At 46.0% G+C, this 26,554-nt stretch overlaps 3 protein-coding genes across 8 annotated transcripts in view; 1 reads left to right on the forward strand and 2 right to left on the reverse strand.

Moving 5' to 3' along the window:
• Positions 1 to 296: 296 nt before the first annotated feature.
• The window catches only part of LOC119379066 (protein phosphatase PP2A 55 kDa regulatory subunit), a 55,390-nt gene continuing 29,132 nt past the window's right edge, over positions 297 to 26,554 (forward strand). Inside the window, exons 1-3 of one of the 6 annotated variants that reach the window (XM_037648221.2) lie at positions 297 to 555; positions 22,552 to 22,617; positions 23,181 to 23,308. In XM_037648221.2, the coding sequence (XP_037504149.1) occupies positions 495 to 555; positions 22,552 to 22,617; positions 23,181 to 23,308 (255 nt within the window). In that variant the 5' untranslated portion in view covers positions 297 to 494. Of the gene's footprint in view, positions 556 to 21,723; positions 21,851 to 22,228; positions 22,423 to 22,551; positions 22,618 to 23,180; positions 23,309 to 26,554 lie in introns of those variants that run through there. The other 5 variants (XM_037648223.2, XM_037648219.1, XM_037648220.2 and 2 more) reach the window with 5 other exon arrangements.
• On the reverse strand, positions 12,090 to 16,922 carry LOC119379070 (bridging integrator 3). Its single transcript, XM_037648234.2, has 7 exons — positions 16,577 to 16,922; positions 16,360 to 16,417; positions 16,240 to 16,280; positions 16,121 to 16,182; positions 15,922 to 16,058; positions 15,570 to 15,610; positions 12,090 to 12,639 (listed from the first exon to the last, which is right to left on the reverse strand). The coding sequence occupies exons 1-7, from the start codon at positions 16,582 to 16,584 to the stop codon at positions 12,240 to 12,242; spliced, it is 747 nt and encodes a 248-aa protein (XP_037504162.1). The 5' UTR covers positions 16,585 to 16,922; the 3' UTR covers positions 12,090 to 12,239.
• On the reverse strand, positions 18,954 to 21,188 carry LOC119379065 (clathrin interactor 1). Its single transcript, XM_037648217.2, has 3 exons — positions 20,898 to 21,188; positions 19,947 to 20,792; positions 18,954 to 19,889 (listed from the first exon to the last, which is right to left on the reverse strand). The coding sequence occupies exons 1-3, from the start codon at positions 20,936 to 20,938 to the stop codon at positions 19,232 to 19,234; spliced, it is 1,545 nt and encodes a 514-aa protein (XP_037504145.1). The 5' UTR covers positions 20,939 to 21,188; the 3' UTR covers positions 18,954 to 19,231.

A 26,554-nucleotide genomic window follows, 5' to 3' on the forward strand; every position in this document is an offset into this window, starting at 1 on the left:
ATTAGTACAGCGTTTACAGACCTTGTCTTTGCCCCCGCTATGTTGCTGAACACATATACTTTAAAGCAATATCGATACCAGAGAAACGTTTGGTTTGCATATATAGTTTCTTGGTGTTACTTTATATTGAAACGTATTATTGAATTTACAACCGGGAAGTGCCATTTACAGCCATGCGTCATAATTTAGCACAGCGCAGTGCTGGCTGGCAGTGCGCAGGTGTGCACGCAGCGCACGTGCGAATGGGTGTGGGCTGTTTTGTCTACAGTTTTTAAGGTGGTTCAAAGGGTGACGTGAGCAGTTTAGAACAAACTCTGCGTCTAAGAGAGTTGACGAAGGTGCAAAGTTTGTGGTGGTGTCACTGTGTCACTAATTTCCGGTACTCCGTAATTTTCAAAGCAGTGTGTTGGCGGAGCTGCAAGTGGAGCCAGCGGCGCCAGATTTGAGTTCATTTTGTGTCTTAGTGTTCCTTTAATTTGTGGAAAAAGGTGAAGATGGTTTCTGCGGACCTTATTCCACAGCATTCCCTGGAGCAAGAGGACCGCAGCGATGACCGTGAGTGGAGTCTTGCGTCAATTTTATAGCTTATGTATGCATTCTACATCATGGCGCGCGCCGTGCAACTTGTGCAGTTGAGCTACGGTCCATATTCTAGGGACCGTAGTTGAGCCAACGCACGGGCGCCGCGTATGTAGGCTCCTCGAGTTGCATTTTGCCACAGTGACCTCTGGCGAAGTGCACTTGTGCGATGCGAGACCCTGACAAGTTAACCGTGTTTGTCAAACGGTGCCGCCTGTCGAAAGCAGCCATCAAAAGAATGCATCCACACAAACTTGGCGGGACTGTGTCACAGTCTTTTAACTAAAGGGTGTTTTCTGTAACCACTCTGTAACAGTCTCCAGATTTGAAGTTCGTATACGAAATAAGCCTGCGCAATCGCACTCGTGCGTGCAACGCTGATAACGCGCATCGCGTTCGTGACCAGGAAATGCCGGGCTCGCGGCGATAATGCGAGTTAGATACACAATATATATTACTGTTGTGGCACGAAACAAAGCAAAACGCCCTTTATACTTTTTTTTTTTTTAGAGTGCAACGGCATAACCGATTACCGCCTTCCGTCTCGTCACTCCTTCATTCGCTTTGCTGACTTTATTATGTCTTTATTCTAGAGCATACCATTTAGAGCCATGAATATGGGTTCTGTCACAGGAATGATTTAAAACTTCTGGCTTCTTCCCCCTTTTCTTTCTTTTTTTTTCAGTTATTATTATTGGTATTGTACATTCCTTGTTCCCCTGGTAAATTTCTTTTCTGTGTTATCATGGCGATATCGACTTTTACTGTTCATCTTTAAGGTTCGCATAGAGAGAGAGAGAGAGAAAGAAAGGTTTATTGTGGCAGAAAAGCTGAGAGGTCGGCCTGAATCCATCTTCTGGCCTGCTACTCAGCGTTAGGAAAGCAAGGGAATGGTTCAAGGGGGTCATTTCTTTGTTGCACACAACCTAACAAAGCCAAGGAAAACATAGGGGACATGATTTGTCACTTTTAACTGTAGTGTAGTAAGTACAGCATAAATGGAAATGAATTACAGTGGACGAAAAAATACCTTTGCCATTAGTGGAGCCTGAACCCACAACCGCTGCCAATTGAGCTACGATGGCAGGTGTTCTCCCATCCACTTTATTAGGTATTTCTGGGCATGTAATCCTGGGAGTGTTGGCCAGCACCACTTGTAGCCAAGGTGGCGATTATGCAACACTTTTTGCCAGATGTCTTAAATGTAAACATTTTGACAGAAATCTGTCTTGCTGGGTGGAAGATTTAGGAGGCTGAGAATGGCTCCAGCCAAGTTTATAGATATCATGTGCTATGTGGCGCCATCTGGCGCCACATAGCACATGATATTTTTATGAGCTGGCGGCTGACCAAGAAACCCTTGGATGCTACCTAAAGGCATCAAGTCTGCTGGGATGAGGGGCTGGTTTCTTTGTTAGACACAGCCTGATGAAGCCAACAGATAATGAGGCCCAGGAAAGCATAGGGGACGTTATATGTAGTTTTTAACTTTGGTGTATTAAGTATGACATCAATGTAAATTAAATATTGTGGATGAAAAAACGCCTTTTCTGTCAGTGGGGCTCGAACCCACAACCTTTGATTTAAGCGTCCGATGTTCTACCAATTGACCTATGATGGCTGCCAGTTGAGCTATTTCTTGATAACATGAAGTAGACGGTGAAGTGTAAATGTAGTAAGTACTAAACGTATGTGGTACAAAATGATGCAGATTCAAGGCTGACATGTTATTGTTCTGCACTTTGCTCCATCATGCACAGCACTTCACTTGGGCAACAGTGTGTACCAGAAAAGCAAATCAGAGCTTATGAAGTTTTGAATCTGGCTGATTTAACAAACACCAAGATGTGATGAAAACTGCGGTATTTTGCAAATTGTGCACTGGGGGGGAAACTGCACAGCCTCACTGAAGGCACTGACATTTAAAAGAACACTAAATAGAAATGCTAAATCAGTTTACGCGGATTCAGCATTCCTTAAAATGTTTTGTTAATTTCACAGTAAGAACCTGATTGCAGTTACAGAAGGTGAAGGCCAAACTTCAATTCTTTGAATTTTGTGCTAAAGTCGCAGCAATTTGAGGCCAATGTGAAATTGTGGACTTCAAAGTATTTTCTCTTATTTTGATCGTTGTGAGACACCAGCAGAGTTCTCGAAACTTAATAAGCCCTCTTTCTTTGGCTCCTTTAGAATGCACTGTTTTACAGGGTGTTCCTTTATGAAAGACAACATGCGAGTTCTTGGCCTTTGTTCTGTGGCGGCTGCTTAGAGCACCAGAAAGAGAAAGCAAGTCCACTTTCGGAGTTACATATTAATGGCCAGAACAGCAGCCTGGCAGGGGAGGATATTCATCTGACACTTGCCTACTGACCATGCCTGGCTACTCTGCCCACCTTCCTGCCATCATAATTGTTGGGGTTTAATGTCCCAAAACCACGATATGTATATGAGAGTTGCAATATATCATGCCAAAAGCTGGGCCATGCTCTGTGGCAGCAAAAGCATGTTCGCTTTTAGAGTATATCATGTCAAAAGTGAACATACTTTTGCTGCCACAGAGCATGGCCCAGTCGTGTGTTCCTTTTCATAAAGAACCACTCTGTACATCTTTGCCAGTAAAATGAATTACTGGGCCTTTGATGCCATAGAAATCCGTGACATCCTGGTAAGAGTGTTATTTTTTTCCCCGTGTACTGTACTAGCGTAATTTACAATTACAGCTCAAATAGTTTCTTCTCTTCTTTAGTGCCTCCTTAGGCATAAGACTGAACACGAAACAGTGAACTTCCCATCCACTGCCCTAAAATGTCAGTGATCATAAATAGGAACATTAGTTTAGACTGACGAAGTGTTGCTTCAAAACCTTTTCATTAACTTTGTGGAAATAGGTTGATTACTACATGAGGAATACGAACAAAAGATTATAAAATTTTATGTCAATACCTTGTCGTCATGACAGTGTTACATTTACAGCTGGTCTGAAGTGCCAGTCTCAATTTCACAGTAGCATTTTTTAAAGCTTTTTTTTGTGTTTGGGTCGTTGGCTCAATAAGTTTCCTCGTAGTTTGCTAAAGTGACTGGGTTTCTAAAATATTCTAAGGGGACAAGGACTGACATGAGAACAGCACATACTGCTCTTACATATGTACTTGCCTTTTAGTGTGACTTAGGATTCTAATACGACAGACCAACTGGCCCGAATCAGCACCTAGCTAAAGTAAGTCTTGGGTTTTTTTTAGAATGCAATGGGGTTCATGTTTACCTAAAAAAATTAACAAGGCCCAAGAAGGCTCCTTCAAAATCCTTCAAGGTGGCGTAACCAGCCACTTTTTACTTTTGTCTTTTCTGGCTTACGAAGCCTCCTTTAATGAAGAGTAGTTTTTAGCATAGGCGTATCTACCGGGGGGGGGGAGGGGGGGGGGGGGGCAAAAGGGGCAGAGCCCCCCCACCCCACCCTCCCCCCACTTTTGACAGTGGTCACTGTCGGCTGCACACTGGGAAACCATGAACCGAGGTGAACTTTTACTTCTACACTCTGATCACTTAATTATATAACGAAATTTGTCCTGCGCTTCTATTGTGGAGAATGTCTCCCATGTATCACGACCACGCATTGTAGGTTCTCTACACGTGCCTCAAACATTTCCACTTCCATTGAAAGTGCGGCCGCCGCAGCCGGGATTCGATCCCACGATCTGGGTTTTCTGGACTAAGGAGACTGAAGTGACATCCGGGCTAGTTGGTCTTCAGTCATCTCGAATTGACTTCTACAAAGCAAAGTACAGCTCGGACAGCAAAGAAGCACACACACGCAGCGCTGTTTATTTCTCTCCCTCTCTCTCAGCAAGGATGAGTTCACAGAGTTGCACACGCATACAAACAGGTCAGCATCGTTATACTACAACTGAAAATATTTATTATACACATATGAATACATCTCGCCAGCTGCTATAAGTAGCTGCTGCCAATGTGATCGGCGGGTAGCCTCCTTGAATTACATTCAGAATGAGACACTGTCCGGCTATACCAAAAAACGTTTAGGTATTGTTCAGCATAGTAATGCGCTGTTTAGTGTGTGCACGTAACGTTAACACCGCGAGGTTTCACAAATTCGTGATGTCGCGTAACAAGCATGTGATTTTAAGGCACGGTGAACATTTTTGACGAATGTCGAGAAACCAATGACCAAAAATATGCCGTATTGAAAATAGCCTACTTTATTTTTTATGTAGTCATGCATGAGTGGTCATTACGCAATGGAAAATTTGGGGGTCATTTGTTGCATCACGTTACGAGCAGCTGCCATGTGTATGACCCAGAAAATTTTGACCAATCATAAACAGCTAATGGCCAATGCGGAAGGGAAAAAATGCCAAGTATTTTTACGTTATAATCGCCCATATTTTTTCCAAAGAAAGCTTGTGCTTACACAGCTTGCATAGGCATACTTTTAGAGGTCAGAGGGCCTTCCAAGCAAAGTAGAAAACAGCACAATACAATGAAGACAAAGACCAAACAGGTCCACCGTTGGTTTTTGTTTTATCTTGTTTGGTTTTCCTTGTCTTCTATTATTGCGCTATTTTCTACTTGAAGTTCGCATGCTCCAAGCAAAGTTGCAAATACAAATACGATGAGTATAAAGAATGTACCGCGCCCCTAATACCACAAATTCTTACTTAAAAAGAACTTGTGGTTGACATGTTAAGAATAATAGTTATATAATAATAGTAATAATACCAATGCGCCAGAAACACTACTTCGACTAGGAGCAAACAAGGCAAAATATGATACGCAAACTTAAATATCTGCAAAAAAAGTGTAGTACTAATTACGGAAAAGGAAATGTGCAGTCATTGTTGCCTACATTAAAAAAAACGCACTTGTTAGTGAGCAGCTTCTAGACGTTCTCGATGAGACAAGCACTGGTGCTGTGCTTGTCTCATTTATTCTTTGTGGTCCATTCTGGTTTGCGCTGAAGTTTTCATCAAGCATAAAATTGTGTGGGTAATGTATAAAACGTGTTGCTTGCAATACTATTACACGCAGAGCACGTATATGTATGGTTGTCCCAGTGTATGCTACGTAGAACTGACTGTACTTTTTCTGTAATGTTATTGAACACTACTAACGAAATTCTATCTCTGTATATGGAGAATCGCATCAAATTGAGTGCGAATGAAGTTTTCTCTCTCCCTCTCTCCTCCCTATGTATGTATGTATGTATGTATGTATGTATGTATGTATGTATATATATATATATATATATATGAAAGAAAACTAGTCACAGTGAAAACCATAACATTTATTCTGAGCTTTCGGCCAGGGACCGGCCTTTGATAAAGGCCGGTCCCCGGCCGAAAGCTCAGAATAAATGTTGTTATGTTTTTCACTGTGACTAGTTTTCTTTCATATAATTAAACCAATAGACAGGAACGTTCTTTCGAAACCGTGTGTGTGTGTGTGTATATATATATATATATATATATATATATATATATATATATATATATATATATATATATATTGTCACGAGACGACAGTGGTTAGTGGCCCCTTCAAGTGAAATTCAAAGAATTGGAGTTTCAAGAGACAAGTCTTTTCTTCTTGAAAATGCAGCTTTATAGATTCTTTGTTCATATTTTCAGATTCATGCTTTAATATGGTGTCAATATTCCAGTACATAGACAAAGCATGAACATGCTACTGAGTCACTGCTGCACATTAACAGAACCTATAACACCCATTGCTCACACTGTACAGTTTCTTTATTTTTAAGTTTAGATAGCCAGTTGTCATTTGATCATGTTGAATGGGGGCAAGCACACCAAAATGTGGACAACACCTGACCTGACCATCCCTAATTGATGCACTGAATGTGTTGCACCTGCAGACTCAAGAAAAGCCGTCAGTGATATTTTTTGCATTCGACAATATAATGTTGCCTGGTGTAAATGTGTCCATAAAATGCTATTGCAAGGGCCCATTTAAGCAATTGTACAGGGCCTTTAGGCTTACAATTTGATTTTACCAGTCACATTAACCTTGTGGCCGTGGCATTCTGCAGCTCACCACGAGGCTGCACATTTTATTTTCAGTTACTGTGGCGTAATACTTCAATTAAATTTGGCGTTGCTTTCATATGTTTGATAGTGTGTATTAAATCCCATAAATCACTAATCTTATCTAAAATGCTATGTTTAACTACGTGCATTTTGCCTGCACACATCTGTCCTCTTTGGAAAACATTGTGCCTGGGACATTGTGGTTAGTAACCAGGGGTGGTGCCAGCGGGGGGGACGGGGGGTGGGGGGCAGTAGCCCCCCCACAATTCTCACCTGCCCTCTCTCTCCAAGATCAAAAGATATTCATAACATAACAGATAAGTTCCCTGCCCCTCTCGAAGGGACTCGCTTGTCATGGCTGCCCCCCAGTCAAAAAATCCTGGCGCCGCCCCGCTAGTAACAAAACTTGTTTTTGTACTGCGGTCTAAGTTTACATAGGACATTTGAATTTAGTTGCCTCCTAGGCAAGTACAGTTTATCATGCTTTTATAGAAGCTTCATTTGTAGATATTTATCTGGAAAATTGTCGCTTGGTGCTACTAATTTTGTGCTCCGAGGTGCAAATGAGGATGCCAAAAAATGCCCTGGAATTTTACAAATATCCATATTTTCTTTCACAAGGTGTAAGCACCACTGAAATCATTACCAGCTAGGAATGACTTTCAGATTAGTGCACAATATGCTTCACTCTGATGAGTCTTTGTGCTAACAGCCTCACCTTTGTAAAAAAAGATGCAGTAAATCTAACTCGCAACTTGCAACTTGGCCTGGTAATCAGCAATACATCCTTACACACATACCCCCTCACAAACACATACATGCAAGCAGCCAGTTGAGGTTGGAGGACCCTCCTTTTGGCAAAGGGAGACTAAGGCCTGTTGAGAATAGATCTAAACAAACATGGTGGCTGTAGCAATTTATTCCCTATCCATCAGTCGCAACCAGCAGACCGCTGCGTAAGAGTGAAAAGTAAAAAAAATTGGAATCACTACATTATAATAGTTTGTTTCAGAATGTTACTGTGAATGACACTGCCATAATTCTTTAAAGGGACACTAAAGAGAAACAATGAATTGGTTTAGATTGATAAAGTGTGCTCGGAGAACTCTTGTGTAGCTTATTTCACCACCATAGGTTTATTATTAGAGGAGAAAACCAAGTTCAAAGTTTCATTTTTAAATTTCGCGCCGAACTTTGTAATTCGTGACGTAAAAGGTTTCAAAGAGCATTTAACGTATTTTGCCGCCACTGGCTCGATGAAATTTCCACAAACTCGTTATGGTCTGGTCCCCTCAGAGGACAATGTACTTCGATTTAACCGATTAGGAACTACGTAGACCCAAGCAGGCGCCGTCAAAAATGTGATGTCACGGCAAATGGTGCGGCAATTCCAAGGTGGCGTCGCCACCCGTATTTTCTTTTTGCGCGTTTTCTCGCTTATTAAGCGTCTTCTCGCAGCAAACGTGGTGTTTTTGGTATCGTGGAAGACTGCTTTACTAATGCGAGAAAAATCGTTTTGCTCTTTAGTGTCCCTTTAAAAACTTTGCCGTGTTAAATGGGGCACCCTGAAAACATTGTAATCTGTGTAACTATAAAGTTGACAGTGATCATGTGCAGTTTCCACATACCACACAGGTCATGATATGCTTGTGGACGTGTATATCTAAAAGACTGTGCACAGTTCAATTGCCTATCTTGTAGTGCAACAGGAAGCTTACCACTTGAAGTGTCTGAACATGCAGAGTTTTTTCTAGGATGCTAGTAGAAATTTAAAAAATTTTTCAATCTGCATAGTCTAACAGTAAAAGGCCCATCATCAGGCTCTGTTGAAAATTTTAGTTCATCACTGGAAGTTCTAAGGTGCCATCTGAAGAGCACCTTACCGCAACAATTTTTCAAATTTGTGCTTTATTAACCATGTTAGAAGTTGAACTGCCCTGTTAATGCCTCCAGGAGGAGAGTTTCACTGCCCGAGCCCACACTCTTCCCCTTTGCTTTGGCTTGCATCCCCAAGTGGCATAACCCTCTTGAATTCTCTGAAGTGCCTGTGGAAAGGGAACTTGTCATGTTGATGTGACGTGCTGAACCTCCTTTTTGCTTCTTGGCGCACTTGCAGTGGCATTGTTGCATGCTTTGCATTGGACTAAAAACCGAAGTCAAGCGTCATGGTCAGCAACGTTTCAAGCCCGCTCTGGCTGCATGTGGAATGCAACTTCAGACAAGCAATGAATGATCAAGGTGCCTGTTATGCAGGCAAAGATGTGTGCTAACTTTAACAAAACGAAGTTCCTGCGCAAAGGAGGGCATTGGGCATTTCATAATTTGCAGACACAACCACTACCGAGCGATCTATGCCCCACGCTTGTTTGTTTGAAATTTTTAAGCCTGGCAAGAAGCCCTTCAAGACTGTATGGGTTTCTCTGGTTTCTGAAAAATCGGTGGAATCCCACAAGCTGGAGAAAGGGCGATGAAAGGGAAAATGGTCATCCACCTGTGTCTAGAGGACGAATTTTTAGATAATTATAGGAACCTTTGCTTGCTGAGAATCCATATGGATTTCGTTATATTTCTGTGTTACGAATGGTTGAATTTCCCTTTCATAACCCGTAAAGTGGAGGAAACGTTACGGGTTTCGCTGAAATGATTTGCCATATTCAGTATCCATGTGGTTCTTGTTGTCAATTCGCTCTCACATCACCATTAGCTAGCCTCCTGGTTAGTTCAATGATAAAGCGACCGCCCCGGGAATGGTGTTGGTTTCGGGTTTGAAACAATCAATCAATCAAATCAATCAAATCTTTATTTCCACCGTGTACTTTACAGATGGAGGACAACGGAAAAAAAGCTGCCTATAGGCGGCTTGACTAGTCCGTAGCCCGTAATGTATGGCGTGTGGCCAACAGCAAGGAAAAACAGTCACTTAACAAGTCAAAACATATTATCAGTGCAGAATAAAAGTAATACACAACAGCCTGAGAAAAAAAATGCAAAGAAAAAAAAAATACAATACAATACAACGCCAGGATAAATGAAATTAGCTTTCTTCTACAAACATCGATCTAAGTTTTGCTAAGGAACAACCAAACAAATCATAATTAATTAACTGAAAATGGTTTAGCAACGATGGTAAAGAATAAGACAAAAGCTGTATGCCAGTATTCAAACGGGGTGTGACAACATTCCAATGCTCTCTGTGTCTTGTTTTATAGCAATGCTCATTTGTTTCCAAATGTGCTAGGGTATCTAAATTACGTATATTATTTCTCACTTCATATTTAAATCTAGAACTCAGCCGATAATAGTATAGCTTATGGGCTGTTATTATACGGGTTTTGTGGAAGAAGCCTGTGGTTGTTGCATTATACTCAGCATTGTAAACATTACGTAGATATCGTTTCTGCATAATGTAAATTTTTTGTAAATTAGAAAATGTAGTTGTACCCCAGACAAGTTGGCAATAGTTAATGTGTGAATAGAAAAGAGAATGGTAAACTAATATTTTAAGTTTTGGAGAGAGAATGTATCGCAGTCGACCGACTATACCAGTTATTCTAGCTAGTTTTGTTAATACCAAATTTACGTGAGATTCCCAAGACATGTGCGCACTAAATACAACGCCAAGGCACTTAAAGTGGTCAACAATGTCAACTGGAAGGGAATTGAGAATTATATCTGCATGAGGAGGGATAGGCTTATTTTTGGCTCGAAATATAACGGCCTTTGTTTTATTTTCATTAATCTTCATTGAGTTGAACGATGACCACTGTTGGAGTTGAACTAATGTGTTATTACAATTAGAGATAAGATAGTCAATGTTACTGCCAGAGAAAAATATGGTTGTGTCGTCTGCATATATGATAAACATGGCATTATTATTAATGTTAACGATGTCATTTATGTAAATGTTAAACAGCAAAGGCCCCAAAATGCTGCCCTGTGGAACACCGCAATGCAGTGGCAGAACTTGTGATCGCGAGTTATTTATTTGAACAACTTGTCGCCGGTGGGACAAGTATGACCGCAGTAAATTTAACCCACATCCACGTATACCATAAATATCTAACTTACCTAACAAGACTTCATGATTGACCAAGTCAAAAGCCTTGGAAAAATCAACAAATAAACCAATTACTATTTTCTTGCTTTCAAATTCCGTTAAAAACCTGGACCAAGACCAATTTTTCGTCAGCTGAGAAGCTCTTTTCACTGAGAAATCCTTATGGATTTTTATAAAAATGTATGGCTGAGTTTTCCCTTTCATAACACCAATCACTGAACGCAATAATAATGCCATACTGGTAAAAGTGAGAAACACAATGTGCTGCATAGTACCATTTTTACTACATTGTCGCTGAAGTTCCGGCCATAGTAGCCATCATTAATATGGAATCTGTTCCATAAGTCATCAGCATTTCTATTAAAGGAGTACTGACATGAATTTAAAAATTTTTCGGGTTGTTGCTCTAAATGAAAGCACGGGTGTCGAGAACCCTAAAAAGAGTGTCGTGGTGCCTGGGGATGCATTGCATGTATTCTTAATACCGCTTCCTTCAACCAGCAGTTTCGGTTTCGGTTTCGAGAGGGTGGCTTCATAGTGACGTGTCAAGTCTGCCCGTGACGTCACGGGCAGACTGCAACCCACGAAATATGCAGCTGCGGTCCTTTGCTTTCAGTCGAACGTGGTTCATGATGAGTGAACTGTCGTCCAGTGCCTCCGACAGCGATTTCTGTGATTTAGGCTGCATGCAGAACCCAGACTTCGCAAACCAAGTGAGCTGACTTGAAACGTCATAGGGCTCTCCATGCGGTGAAGCTGCCTTGCAGATGCTGGGAGATGAAAACTTTAAAATCAAACTTAAATATTTATACGTGTTTCCCGGATGCGGTGTGGGGAGAGCGTTAACACTACATGCCAAGGAAACCAAAAACGTCCGTTTTGCTGCACTTCAAAATCGTGTCAGTACTCCTTTAATTGAACATAATCATGTTTCTACAGGCGCAGTTTGTGTAGCCAATCCGAGCTTCTTGTGCAACGGTCAAGCTGCAGTGAACCATTCCATTCGTCTGCACTACTTTTAAACACTCGTTAACTGGAAATAAGAAATTGCTCGCCGACACAGAGAAGTGCATAATGTACATGTTTGGGCAACACTTTAATGAATCCCAGCAATATAGGCAACTTTCTGCATGGGTTCTTTGATACATGATGTTCCCTGGATTTGTCGAATGCCTTGCATCGTTTTCTGAGCCAAATTAATAACATCGTAATTTATTTGTGGGATACAACCATGCTCATTTCCATGGATGTGACACAATCTTCATTCCCTGCACAATCCAAGGACATGTTCTGAGTGGTAGAAAGTCCCTTTAATGAATATCAAGTACATTCTTTTCTTGCGGTTTATTGCTTATATAACGAAACAGTAAATGTGTGCAAAGGCAACAATTAACCAATCTTGAGCCATATCTGCACAAAACATTGCAGGAAAACATCATTAAGCCTGCAGCATCAACAAGGACGGTTCTGCATCATGAGGTGCACAACACAGTGTGGTGCAGACACTGAAGCATGGAGCAATGATTAGTGTACAGGTGTGCCTAGGTGGGCAGGCTAACAATAGAGAGAGACCTAGCAGTGGCTAGCTGCTGTTCCACAGGGCTGCGTGTCCCAGGAGCCATGAGGTCGTGGGCACGGGTGGCTGCTTGCCCCCAATGCAGTGTTTGGCTATGCACCAAAGCCTCAAGACATGGCTGCAGATAGAGGCTGCTGGCTGCATACCAGCGAGGCAAGTCTTGTGCCAGTAGCGCCCCCTGGGTGACCAGATCGGCCCGAGCTGCCTCTAGAGCCTGTCGACATTCGCTCAGACGTGCCAGGTTGGCACCTGTTGATTCACGGCCACTCAGTCGTTCTGCGCGCTGCTCCAGGCGCAAGCACTCCTGGGCTGCCTGGTCACGCCGTTTCAGCGCTGCCTGCACCTCGGCAAACACACCCTGGTAACTGTGCACGGACAGGAGGACAAAGCACGCTAACCAAACGAAACACTGCCAGTTTTTCAGTGAGCACTACTTTGGCCAACCCGACTATAATGCTACACTACGTTAGAAGTGTGCATAAATGAAAAGCAATGGAGAATGTTTGTTTGGCATGATGGCACATACAATTCAATCAGTGCTAGCATTTGTATAATTATCCTTCTGACTTTCGCCGCTTTTTTGGGGGGGGGGGGGGGGGGGGATCACTATTCTTAAAGGGACCGACAACTGATTTTGCTCGACCCAGCTTTTTACGGCGCGACAGGAAGCTTACCCTTCGTAGCGTATGTAGCTGCAGTGGTTTATCCTAAAAGCACGTAGTTATTTTATAAGCAGTATTTTTCAATCTGAAAGGCTCCAAACACGCATGAAGGCTTGCTCCAGCAACGCTGAGAATTGATAGCAATGCCGCTAGTTCTTGTGAAAGCTGTCGTTGTTCTGCTTTCGCAGGAGTTACTGTAGCTATGCTTAACCACCTTTATTTTGAGCTTTCCAGCCATTTTTGAAAATAGCAAGCTGTTACAATGAGATGATGTGGCTTTATACACCTTCTCGGTAACTGTACAGAGTTGTGCGCGCCTGCGATCCGGTCCCTTTAACATTGTCGGTCCCTTTAACAAGGCCCACCAAACCTATTCAAAACACAAGGCTTGTCAAGTGATGCTGCACTGAAATAGCATGCAACACATCTAATGAATTAAAGGCATGCATTTGACAGACTTGGGTAAAACTCGTTATTTTAAAAACTTAGCGCAACAATCTTCTTGGAGGGCAAGATGATGAGAGGAACAGCAGTGGTTACTAGACAGGCTTGCAAAGATCTTGTGAGTTCTTAGAAATGTAGCGCAAAGAGTGACATTTTCTGGCATTTTTAAGAATGTACCATAACTATAAAGAATGCGGCCTATGTAGGTTTTTAATGGCAAAGTATTCATCAGTGTAGCATGATTTTTTCTTGCCACCTGCGATCTGTTTTACAGTTTTTGTGAGCTGTAGCTTCAGTTTCATCATAAACGGTTGAAATGAAGAATTTGCCTGAAAGGACCTGGCAATCCTATAGACCTCGAGAGCTGGTATGGTGGCGCTGCTGCTCTCGCCCTCTATCGGGATTGTCGCCTATGGGCCCGTCTGCATGTTTCAAGGCGGTGGCTATGGTTGCGGCGGCCGCTGTTCTCCAAAAACGGCCGCCGCAGTTCTTTTTTTTCTGTCTGCGTGTGTAAATACGCTGTGCTAACTTATGTTTATTTGTTGTTCTTCCCGTCTGAAAAACCTCTCAAACTACAGCCGTTTAAAGCTGTAGCCGAAAAACCAGCATGCAGCGACTCTTGTTAACGTAAGCATTCAAAAAAACTTCGTCCCCTTTTTGCCTCAAGCCATTCGAGAAGTCCTTCTTTTCGCTGAAAACTGAACTGCAAGCCCTATTAACAAAAAAAAAAAAAAAAAAAAAAGAAGAAAAAGAAAAAAGAGAAACCCCCCCCACACACACAAACACGCTCACAACGCACACACACACAGGCGAGCGCGCACACACACTTTACAGACAGTGAGAGTGCAAGCGCCCATCAGTTCGTCACTGGTTGTCGTCTGCTAGGAAAGCGCATCGCCAGCCTTGGCCGTCAGCCCGTGCGTGAACGTGAGGACAAGCAGCGACGACTGTGTGTTGTTCTGCGGTTTCCGTAGGATTGAAACTGCAATAACGTGTGTTTCAAAAGGAGTTCTTGGTCGCTTGGTCCGAAGTTGCACGCGAGTGGTCAATGTGTGGTCTGAAAGAAGAATTGATGTGCGCGATGGAATCTTCCGACATTATTGGGAAATGCAGAGTGCAATTGAAAACCGTGGACTACGACATACGAGTGGAGATGACCTTTTGATTTTTCAGTGCTCTATGTGTGCTGAGCCATACCAAACTGTTTTCGTTCCCAACGAAGAGGACGCGGCAAATGCGTGTCTGATTCCGCACCGGCTACCTGTGCTCGCCGCTCTGGCTGGCAAGAAATCACGCGTGAGAGCAGAAGACGCAGACAGGCACATTGCCCCTCTAGGTGGCCGTTGTCAGCCTGCTATCTTCCTATTTCTTTGTGACCTTGTAAGCTTGTGTATACACTTAAAATAAATAATAAAAGGCGAAAAAAAAAAAAAAACGCATGAGAGTGGGGACACTTATGGACGGAATTCGAGGCGTTGCTTACGCAGCCCCGCACAGCTACGGTAGAGTTGTCTTTCATATTCGTCAGACTTCTGAGGTAACCCGCAGAATTTCAAAGCTAGCTGCTTCCAAATGGTGTTCCTACAGCTGTTGTGCCAGCCATGCACGCAGAAGTACGAAAAAGTACCGAACTACTGCGACGTTTTTACGTCCTTTCGGCGAGGAGCCCTGTGTTTCTACCGTGACTGTGCGCCCGGGAGCAACAAACGACAATCCCAACTTTTGCGCCGCGCGCGTCTGGTGGCGCTGCCTGTTCGGTTCAAAGCTGCAGAGCACTAGGCCTCTAGTGACGTTCGGCACCTCAACAGGGAACACATTGCTGTGGCACAACACAGTGAATTCTTTTACCACTGTGTAACCATGAATGAGGCTATTGCCTTGGAAAAAGGAGGCAGCTTTATTTTGGTGGAGTCAAGAATTGAGGAATGTCTCTGCATGCCTGGCTGATCATCCCAGGTACATGTAGGTGCCACTGTGCTTCTGATGGAGCCAGCCTAGCTCCAAAGCATCAGGCTTATTGGCCTAACGAATCCCACAAAACACGTGTTTCATGAATGTGAAGTCCGAAAATAATACAGCTATGGTGGCATCTAGCGCAATACTATAAGGGCTTGCTATCGATTTCAAAGCATTTTTTAGAAGAGCTGTCAACATGCACTGTACACTTGTTGCCAAAGAAATGTACTTACCGTTTAAGAGGGTCCACTAAGCAACGTCTGATGGCCACAAGCTGCAAAAAATGTTGGCCAATTTAGTGCAATGAATATTCCACACACTGCATTACTTTACAGTGTAGTGGTTCAAGGTCTGTTACTTGTATACACTGGTGCACATAAAAGTATTAGTGGGGAAGTCATTGCTGTGGCTTATGCAATGCAGAATTGTGGCTGTTGTCAATCATTAATCAGTGTAATGAATGGCCACTAATGTAAAGGCATGGCATGCAAGAAAATTACGCAACAATCCCAGCACGGAAGCCACTGCAGCAGTGAATGCGAGTATCTAGTGTCACTGCTGACTGAACCTGAACTTGGTGCTCACATGGTCATCGACGGCCGTGTCCATAGACGACGCAAAGCCGAGCCATTCTTCGACCAGACGGCGCAGCTCGGGACTCTCGTGGCACAGTTCGCCACTCGCCAGGTCGCTGCTCATTTTTTTCTCGCAGTGGTACAGGGCTAGAAAAGCATTCGGCGACAGTTGGAACCGATGCGAGCGCTGCAGATAACGAGCACCATACCCAGCATCGTGTCCTCGTACTTCTTCGCATCGTTGTGGAGTTTCTTCGTATCCCTCTCGAGTCTGCGTGTATCGCGGCAAATGAATGTCACACCTGACCCGCTCGGTGTTCGCTCTTACCGAACGAACTTGGACACGAATTCCTCGATAGTTCTCTCGTCCTGTCGAGGGAAATAGGTGAAGATGGGGGGGGGGGGGCACCGTGAGAAAAAGCTGCACAAGCGTCGTTTCAGTACTCACAAGCTCGGCTCCTGGAGAGCCCTTCGACGACGCCTTTGACAACCGCTTCAGTGGGTTCCTTGAAAGACGACAGAAATGTCAATCGCACTAGGTTAACTTCAGTTGCGCTAAAACTCTCACACAGTCGAAGGTCGGCGCAGCTTCTTACTTTCAAACTTCGGAAATCGCGTGTAGTCGGTAACACAGAATGCGCAGTACTGCAAAATGTTGCACTCACCAGCTCATGACCTTCTTGGCTTGAGCAACCGAATTGCGTGCATAACCGACGCAAGTGCATTTAAACTCTGAATCAAACTTATAAGAGGAACTTCGCGCTTACTTGCTCAGTCCTAATGGCTCTAGCTCTAGCTCTAGCCCCTGTGCTAGCCATTAGCGGATTGTAACCCAGTGGCACTGGGGCACTGGCTCCTCGCGCCACACTCACCACACTCAGCCAAAAAGGGGGCGGCCACTGTTGGCGCTGCGATCGATTTTGGGGTAAACGAGGGCGATATGCGTGAGGTGCTTACAGGTGGTACTCTGAACCATCTGCTTGAATGCGGCGTTCGCTTTCCAGACAGTTCTCAGTGCTGCTAATGCAGTAGCTTTTTTCGTAATGTCCTAATTATTCTGGGACCATCACGCACACTTGCCATCCACCACAGCTAATGCACCGGCGACAGCCGGCGACTCACATTTTTTTAAAGCTCTGGTTTCGTCTTTCCGTGCCGTCCGCTCCAACTTGCCTAAATTTTCTACTCGAGCTTCCTCAGGTGGTGCCACCTGCTAACAGCCGCAATGCCACTATCATCATCGTTTCTTTACTGTTGCGTGCATTCCTTCCTCCATGTAGCGTGGGGTTATAGTCGGGTTGTTACGGTTACCGATTTGTTTACACGGGGGAGGCGTGTTTGGTTCGTTCCTTCGCATTGTAACATCGACTCCTTTAGGAATGTTTGGTACGAATATTATCGGATGTATCAGCATTTAATGCCAATTTTTGACCATAAACATGCATGTGTGTGCTTAGAAAGTGTGGAAATTTAGGTCGCGTAGCTTGGCCTTTGCGGCGGACGTTGACCGCCTTTGATGCCTGCTCTTTCGCATGTAACCTGCACGGTTTTTCTTTTTCTGGGCAGTTCCGCGTTAGGACGATAGCGTGTTAAGACTGCGTTGTAAAAGGGGCAAGCTTCGTGTTAGAAGTGTGGAGCCGCGTGTGCTAACGCCCCTTTCGTCATAGTCCTTATTTGGGACAGCTGTAAGCGCAGTTCTTGCGTAAACCGTATGTAGCACGCATCCGAAGGTATTTTGCACTTTTCATTTGGCACGCGTGCGGATACCGCAGTTCCGAATGTATTCGTCGCGGATGTTGTCTTACCACAGCTTAGGTGAACACGGCATCGGAACACCTTGTTCGAGTAACGAAAATAGTGCGCCGAATAGCCGAACTTTGCATTTGCGGAGCAATGTTACAAAGTTATCTAAAGTGTTCCAGTTTTACCCAACGTAGGCACAATCTTACTTAACGCCTTAACCCATCCGGTCTGTTGGCAGCGAAATAAGCTCTCAGATACACGTCGCACGATTAGTTCAGATCTTCGGAATCGATGTCCATTTAATCTTTCAAGTACAGTACGGCAGCATTTTCGATGGAGGCAAAATGCTCGAGGCTCGTGCGCACGGTAAAGAATCCCAGGTCGTCGAAATTTCCGCTATCATCACTACGGCTTCTCTCATAATGATATCGTGGTTTTGCGACGTAGAACCCAAACTATTTACAATCGATGTACAAATGTTATACTGCAGCAGGATCAAAGCAAATTGTGCTGAGAATAGGAACAGTGCTCAATGTGTATTGATGCTCAAAGATGACCCTGTGAGGGGCATGTGTTGACAGTCATACCAGTCTAATAGAAGTCAAAGCAGCACAGGTGGACTTTAATTTTCTAGCAAACTGTGCTGTAAGGAAGGTTTGGACATGCTTTATATAAATGCTTGTATTTAATGGTGTAACTTTTGGTGTGCAGCGTGACGAGTTCATTTTAAAGCAATGCTACAAATACAGGCATTTCAATTTCACTAGATACGGTGCAGCATTGTCACAGTCCTCAAATTCTCTGTTCATAACACACTAAAACATAACTGCGTCTGTATTTAGTTTCAGTTGCATAGGCAAACCTGAAACGGGTTGCCTGAAACAAATTGTTTTAGACATGAGATGAAATGTCATGGGGCTAATGAGAAGTGGTGTGCAGCTTTAGAAGCCACTAGATACTGCAGTCTAGTATTGAGTGACTTCTACAGCAGCAGTGGATATCCCGGGCACATTGACAGAGTTGCTACCATTACACGCAAGATAAGCAGCTGTAGTACAGATAAGCAGCTATAAAGCCCACCACCCCCACCTTGGCTCCAATTCTGCAGGAGCAGCGGTTCACGAAGTCGTGCCCAGCCGAGGGCTGCTGTTCCGTGAAACCAGTGCACAGCCAGTCCTGTGCAAGCCCAAGCTGATGCCACTGCAGAGCATTAGCCTGGAGAAACTGGAGCGCCTGCAGGCTCAACAGAAGACGCAGCAACAGCAGCCACCCAAGAGTCACTAGTGCCACAGACACAAATCAACAAGTGGCCAGGCTTTTATTAAAAAATATACGGCCATCGAGGGGAGGCAGGCTGGCCCTGGAGCTGCTTTGTTCTATTGCTTTATTCAGCCCGGGGGTGACCACAGTGTCACTTGAGCGCAATTTTCTCTGCCTGTCCTGGGTTACGGGAGGGGAAACAATGGAAGACAAGCACCGGTCCAGGGGCAGAGGCCCCCCGCGCATGATATGTGACCAGCACGAGCTCCCCCGGGGGCTGGAGCCCCACCCTGCTCAAGATTCCTGCCATGGAAACCTCACTGCAGTCGTCCCAAAGAGCTACCTGCCGCCAGCTGGTTCATAGAAGGTGCCGCTGGTTTTGCATATTTGCTGGTCAGGCTCAGGTTGTCCACACTGATGTTTATACTGCCGGAGTCCACCCACGTTTTCCCACACTTTCCTTGTGGCGTTTGGCCACCTACTGGTCCCCCTAGTATGCAGGGTGCTGCTCCAGCAGGGCTTGGTGTGAGAGGTGTGCAGCCAGGGCTAGGCTGCCGCACAAGGCCCGGTAACCCTTGGAAGGGCTGAGCAAGGCCAGCCTGAGGCGAGATGGGGTAACCCAAGTGAAAGCCGGCTGGCTGTGCTGCCATAGGAAAGCCCGTTGGGAGGCCAATCATGCCACCAGCTGGTGACTGTAGACCGGAGAGGGGACTTGTTTGCAGAGTTGCTTGTAGCGGGGACATGGGGCTGGCCTGCTGCATGCCTGTCAATGGACTGGCAGGTATCACCGGCTGCAGTCCCGCCAGTGGGCTTGTGTGCAGACTCGGACAGCTCACTGGTAGAACGGGCGGTGCACCGGGAGTCGTATGCAAACTGGGTTGAACGCTCGTCGCCTGCACGGGCAGGTCGATCAGGCCACTTGGAATGCTGCTCGAGGATGTGAAGGACGCGAAGTCCGTGAATTCGTCTTGGGCGCTGTAAAAAGAAGACAAGCTGTGATGCCAGCCGCCAGCGGCGGTGCGGTTAGCCTACCTGGGCGGCGTTGCCGTAGCACTCTGGAATTGGCTGAAGTCGGCGAAGTCGCCGTTGGCGGTCGGCGTTGTGGTCGTCGGTGTGCTGGCGATGTCGCCCAGCAAGTCGCCAGCTGCTGGCACACTTGGCGCGGTGGCGGCGACCGGGCTAGCGGGCGGCGAAGCCTCCCGGCCGTAGTTGGCGGCGGCGCCCATGTCAAGCTTCTTGGCTTGTGGCTTCCAGCTGGGCGTCCTAGGCTCGTCGCGATACGTGACGCCACCGCCTGGCCGCTCGTCGCGTTCCTCATCGTTGCTGTTGTCGGGCGAGTCCTCGAAGCTGTGCCGGCGGCCAAGGCGCGACCCGTGGTCCATGTCGTCGAACTTGTTCCGGTCGCTGTACCGGAAGCCCAGCGACTCGCCGGACAAGCCGATGTACTTGTCCTTGGCCTTTTTCGCCTTCTTGCGCTCCTCGCGTAGCCTCTCGTCGTCCTGAATGAAGTCGATGAGGTCTTTCACTTTCTGGCGCACATTGACGCCCTGATCCTTTCCGATCTCGTCGATAAACGAATAGTTCTCTAGGCTTCGCAGGTCGTAAATGTGCTCCCGCGCAGAGGTGACTACCCTCTCGGAACCGTTTCGCACCAGGTAGTCGAGTAGAAGCAGGCCCTTGTAGGGCCGCCGGTAACAGCGCTTGTTGTCCTGCAGAATCCGCTTCCACAGCATGCCCATCACCTCGGGAAAGTGGTCGTACGAGAAAGTTGCCTGCGCGATCTCCTGCATCAGCTGGCCCGGTGGACCCCAGGCAACGTCGTTGGTCGCCTCGCGCACCTTGGCCTCCATCTCGGTATAATTCATCACCATGTTGGTGCTGCGCAAAGAGGGATCGTCAGTCGACAGGAAAAAAACTCTCCGGCGGCGCCAGCCTAGGCCTACCCGACAGCTGGAATCGGTGGCCGGCCGACGACCTACTTACGCTTTATCCACCAGCTCCTTGATCTTCCACGGCATATTCATGGTGCTCGGACGGATCGGGCCGGCAGCTCCGGTGGCACTTTCTACGAGGACCGCACAAATAAGTAGCGCACGGTTGCAAGCAGTTATCCACACGACATGAGCGATGGCGGTCCTATCACGTGATCTAGCAAGTGCATTTTTTTTGCACTCCACGCTAGGTGGCGGCGGCCTTGACGCCGGCGACACCCTTTGCGCCGGCACAACACTCTGCCCCTCCCCCCTGTCTAATGTTTAGCCCGGCCGACAAACATCTCGATTACTACGAGTCGATGTTTCGCACTGGTAAGCAGAAAGGACTGCCGCCGATCTAGCCGCCAACACATTTCTCACACACACCCATCTGCTGCTGTCTCTCAGCTGTTCGGTGCACCTGCCTTTCGCTCAGCTGTTCAGGAGGTGTGCATCTTATCTTCGTTCGCCTGTCACGTAGGCCGCGTAAGAAATACCTCTTTTGTCCGCCGTCATGTGTGCACAACCGGACCCTGATAAGGCTGCGATGAATGCCGGCTTTGAGGCGACACACGGTTGCAAACGCACGCACGTGCACCTAGCGTGCCTTGGTAATTTGTGTATTTGATCCCGACAACCTAGAAGTACGAGCGCGAACGAAGAAATCGGTAGCAGTAATTGACAACGAAAGTAAAGGACCTAGATGTGCGAAATTTACAATAAAAATGAAATAACATTTACACGTCGTCGTCTTTATTTGACGTTGTGATCACTGAGCATCCCGTGGTAACCTGAGGCGCGCGCTTCCTCAAGGTGTGCATGGTCCGGATCATTCGTCGCCAGCACGTCCGATGACACGGCTGGCGAAATGCGTCTTGGCCGATCTGAATGCACAGCTACAACGCAATGATTCGGAGAAGGGTGTTTCGTCGAGCGAGGACTCGACGGAGAGTATTTTGTCAGGTAGGCTGCCGCTGTATGAAACGCCCTCATACACCCCCCCCCCTTTTTTTTAAATATAACCGATCAATTAGTCATCGCTGTCAGTGGAAGGCTGTTTTCATTTACTCTCCTGTTTTTACTATCGCAATCAGGTAATCCCCGCAGCTTCTGCTCACTATCACTGTTTCAGAAAGCCTTCTCGTCAACCGATACCGATCCGAAACTTGTGGGCATTTTATTCCTCACGTTGCAGTGCGTGCATTGCCGGTTTCTTTTTTCTCATTTTTTAAAGTTACATTTTAAAATTTGTTTTGGTTCATGGGTCTCGTAGCTGTCGGCGTTCCGTCCGGTTAGAACTACCCCGCGATAAAAATACACGCAAGAAAAAAAAACCCCGGCATGCATTGCGCCGTGACGTCATTTTGGCGCTTCTGTCGGGCAGTGCGCCATCTTGAAATCTTTTTCTACGATTCGTTTGTAAATCTAAGGCCATCGAATGAAATTTACGTGTCTAGAAGCGTCTGACACTCTTAGTTAATTTTTCAAGGAGTACAAAGAACTTTTTGCGTTATTTATTGCGATTGTAATGGCAGGTAAATGTGTGTTTCTCTTTTGAAAACTCCGCTCTACTGTGCATCTTCGATAATGGCAATCTCTTTGACGCCGGCCAGCGACAAAAGTCATCAGGCTTTTCATTGTGGATATTTGTTGCGTGATTTCAGGTAATGGAGAGATCCAGTGGTGTTTTTCTCAAGTGAAGGGGACGTTAGATGACGATGTAACTGAAGGTGAGTGTATTGCGACCGTAATGCAAGGCCTAAGCGGCGGTCAAATTTTGAGAAGTTTGTGGAAAACTTGGCGTTGTGCTTTATCTCTCGTTTCGTGGTGGCCTGTGCGACTTGTCGTTATGCTGTTAATGTGAATGTATCGGTGTTTACAGTGCTTTATATTGCATGTTGCACATTACTGCATGTACCGATATTGGCTTGCCGCTAAATGCGGTTCTAGTTTGATGTCTTTACTAGATAGCTCGGAGGGAGGCATTAGATCGGCGTATCGGAGCTTACGACTGTCGCCGGTCGCTGGGCGCGGTGACAGACCTTTCTTTGATGAACCGCGGGGACGCTAAAAGTGACCTTGGCCGCGCGGCCGGCTTTTTTGTTGTTGTCGCGGACGCTTTGAAGTGTACCGGCGCAGTGGTTAACCCCGTGGGCGCGCAACGTTTTCGTTGGCGTGCTATGTGCGTATCAGCGCGCATTTCAGTTTGCTGGTCGATTTACGTGTTCTCTGCTGTGTGTGTGTAGCAGGGGTGCCTGATTTTTGTTTGGCGCGCGCTTTTCCCACGCCGTAGACGGTAAACAACCGATTGCTCTCCGTGCAGCGGACATAATTTCGTGCGTGGAGTTCAACCATGACGGCGACCTGCTGGCGACAGGCGACAAGGGTGGCCGGGTTGTCATCTTTCAGCGAGACCCTGTGGTGAGTGCAGGCACGCCTACCTGGCGCGCGCCGGTTGGCCACGCACCGTGGAGCAGGCCTCGCCCGGCCCCCGCGAGCCCTGCTCCATGGAACGCCGCCACACCTTGGCTAACGCACGGCCAGTTTAGTGGAACTTCAGCCGTCCAGCATTCGGCTGGCAGGCGCGTAATCGTGTGTCACACTTTTTCGTAACACCTTTTGCGGGAATGCACAACACATGCTGTTCAAGGTAGGAGAGCATTTTGCAGCTCTCCCATTCTGTAAGCGTGGTAAATGTTGCTTATATTTACTCGCCGCATAACGCGTTTCTACAAGTGCAGCCGGAATCGCACTTGTCTTGAGTGCCCAGTCGGCCACTTCAGCTGCCATTTTTTGCAGAAATATGCAGAGACCGACGCCGTAACAATAGCAAACAGTCATACCGCATGCTAGGGCCGTGTGCTATAATTCAAGCATGGACAGGAGCTTGAGAAGTAGCAGCTGCGGACGACACCAACATGCACAACCATGCGCTTGACCGCTCTAGACAAGTGATTCCAACTGTACAATGCGAGATGTCGTGCCTATTGCATTTGTAGTGTCATGGCACTAGAAGCTGCAATGGCTGCAAAATTGTATGCATGCATACTCTTTCACGGTGTTTTAACTAGTTAGGCTAAATGCTGCGTTGGAAAGCTATGTTGTGCATGGTCCAGCATTGGGGCTCCTCTAAACGTGCCTTGCAGTATTGGATGACTTGAAGCATAAATTCCACACGGAACTTGTCACGTACAGTGCGATTCTGAAAATTTCGACTAAAACTATGCTTAAGAAGGGTGCTGATTGTTGCTTGGCGAGGCTGGTATTTTATAGTGATGTCATTTTTTATGCTAAAGCCTTTTCATACTTTTTTTTGTTTGGCTGGTGGTCAGTGCGATGGTCCGCTCACATTATCAACGGGATCAGCTGGCGTTGAGTGGTGGGCAAGGCTGGTATAGAGATCAGCATAATGCATTGCTACAAAATAGTGGCCTTGTTGTCGCTTGAAGCCTATTGGAGCACATAGCGTTAATTAAGTGTTCATCTACCGTGATGCTAGCAGAATAGCTTCATTGCTTATTCATCTGCTGTGTTATTTTCACATAAAATATTTTATGTACTGGAGTATATTAGGAAGGCGTTTATCACGTCTAATGCTGGGGTATGCAAGATATTGACACTTTGCACCCTCTTATATGCAGTAGAGCTTGAGTGTATTGCAGATCTGTTATTTTCCTTAGTTCAAGGAACATTAACCAGCTATGCTACGAAGTGGACCAGGTTGATAATATTATGCTTGTTCCAGCTGATGCTTACAGCCTTGGGTTGAGTGATAGCCTTCTTGCTGCCTTGTGCTTTTGTGTTTGGCATGGTATAGGGCATGTTTTGTCAAGCACGGGGTTTAGAGAGGTTGTAGAGGCCTGTTGCCAACTTTCCAGCTGCACATTTCCTTGTCTGTTATAGATGCTCGAGTAGCTGCTTGTGTGCTTCTTTGTGGACAATGACATATGGATCTGTCCAGTTGCAGTTTTCCTCGTTTTTCATGCAGTACATTTGCCTAGGTCACATTTCAGGGAAGGCTCAAAAGCTTTGATACTTTCGTTGTTTTAACACCTTTTTAACAAGTAGTGTTTTGTAAGAGATCCACGGCGGAAGGCAGTGCTGCCTACTAACACTACTCATGCTGCCAATGAATTGCTTAAAATTGTTCATGCAAGAAAAACTTGATGGAAGAGCATTTTTTTTTTATATGGTCAGCATGAGAAATGTATATCAAAATAAGGAATTCAAGCACTAGTGTTCAATGTAGCCTTCTTTCTCTCCCTTCATAATAAAAGTTTTGTTTACTGCAATACAAAAAATACTTGCATTAGAACTCTCTCGCTCTTTTTTTATTATTATTATTGCAAAGTGCAGCTTTACTTGTGCTGTTTTTGGTTGAATGTGAGACTGTCTGTACCAAATTGTGGCAAGGAAACGATATCAAGGGTTGTAACAGCCAAGTGAAGTTGCACAAAGAGCAGTCCTTTGCACCATCGTTTTCCAAAACAGCATTTTAATGGGAAAATGGGCCAAGCCATGTGCAAGGTGCACAAGAATGAAGGCCTCCTTTAATACATGGCTTGCACCTACGTCACTTGACGTCTCTGCTGGGAGCGAGTCGGCCATATTGGTGAACAGTGGTTAGACCTTGTTCAGCGCTGCTTAGTCGCACCTGCGAGTTTCTTCCTCTACTATGGTTATATGCGCAATTGTAGGCTGCTCTAATCGTAGCGACAGCTGCGGAAGAAAGAAGCAGCCCATTAGTATGAGCTCCTTTCGAATACGAGAGGTTTCTGAAGGTCAGTGCGAGCGTACGAAAATGCTCAGCGCGAACCGTCGGAGGACCTGGCTGGAGCGCAGAAGGCGTGCAAATTTCGACGAACAAAACCCCAACGTTTGTGTGTGTGGAGCGCACTTCGTAGCATATAAGCGAAAAAGAGAGGAGGTATGAAGACACTGATTAGCATGGATTATCTTGCGTTCGTAGGAAAGCCGTCCGCGTTGTTCGACGAGACGAACCCAGACTGGGCGCCGCCGTCTCTACGGCTCGGCTACAGCTGCAAGCATGCAGGCGCTGCACGACATGAGTGCACGAAAAAACGGCGTCATGAAAAATGGCAAGCGGAGGCCGAACGGCGCCGAGCACAGGCCAATGCGTGTTGATGAAGCCGAATGCGGTTCGCTCCTGATGACGGTCCGCATGCAGTGACTAAACCATCAGCACTACGTTCACGCACACGTACTACATCCCTCTATGTTTATGACAAACTGGACAGCACAGGAGATGAGCGATCGAAAAACGCGCTGCGGCGTGTGCACCTCGGTGCACTCGCACGAGAACTAAGCGCAAACATTAGCACTTGTTGATTTAGCAGCGTTCGTGCATCGCTGTTTCATAGCTCGGAGCTGGCGAAGGGGCCATTTTCATGAACCATTCAACTTACCTTGCAAGCATGATCAAATTTACGGTCGCGAAGCTCGTTTTCAGACAGGCTCTTTACCCAGCCGCTCGTAAAGTAGTCGTACGGTTCCACTGATTTGTACGCCTTTATTTCGCCCAGAGTAACCAGGTCAGTGCTGAAAACCAAATAGTCCACGATGTCCCCGTACCTGCGACATGTCTGGGAAGACGGAGATGTTCGATGTCGTGTCCGTTCAGAGTCGAAGCGTGTAGGGATCCACTCC

The sequence above is a fragment of the Rhipicephalus sanguineus genome, chromosome 1 (assembly GCF_013339695.2).
Source record: "Rhipicephalus sanguineus isolate Rsan-2018 chromosome 1, BIME_Rsan_1.4, whole genome shotgun sequence".
In the NCBI taxonomy this organism is placed as follows: domain Eukaryota; kingdom Metazoa; phylum Arthropoda; class Arachnida; order Ixodida; family Ixodidae; genus Rhipicephalus; species Rhipicephalus sanguineus.

Coding starts and splice junctions, on each gene's coding strand:
- LOC119379070 (XM_037648234.2), bottom strand. Junction 16,281..16,359: donor GCTCTCCAGGAGCCGAGCTT/GTGAGTACTGAA, acceptor TTCCCTCGACAG/GACGAGAGAACTATCGAGGA. Junction 15,611..15,921: donor ACACGGCCGTCGATGACCAT/GTGAGCACCAAG, acceptor CATTTTTTGCAG/CTTGTGGCCATCAGACGTTG.
- LOC119379065 (XM_037648217.2), bottom strand. CDS start 20,938: ATGAATATGCCGTGGAAGATCAAGGAGCTGGTGGATAAAGC. Junction 20,793..20,897: donor AAGGAGCTGGTGGATAAAGC/GTAAGTAGGTCG, acceptor CTCTTTGCGCAG/CACCAACATGGTGATGAATT. Junction 19,890..19,946: donor GCTACGGCAACGCCGCCCAG/GTAGGCTAACCG, acceptor TTCTTTTTACAG/CGCCCAAGACGAATTCACGG.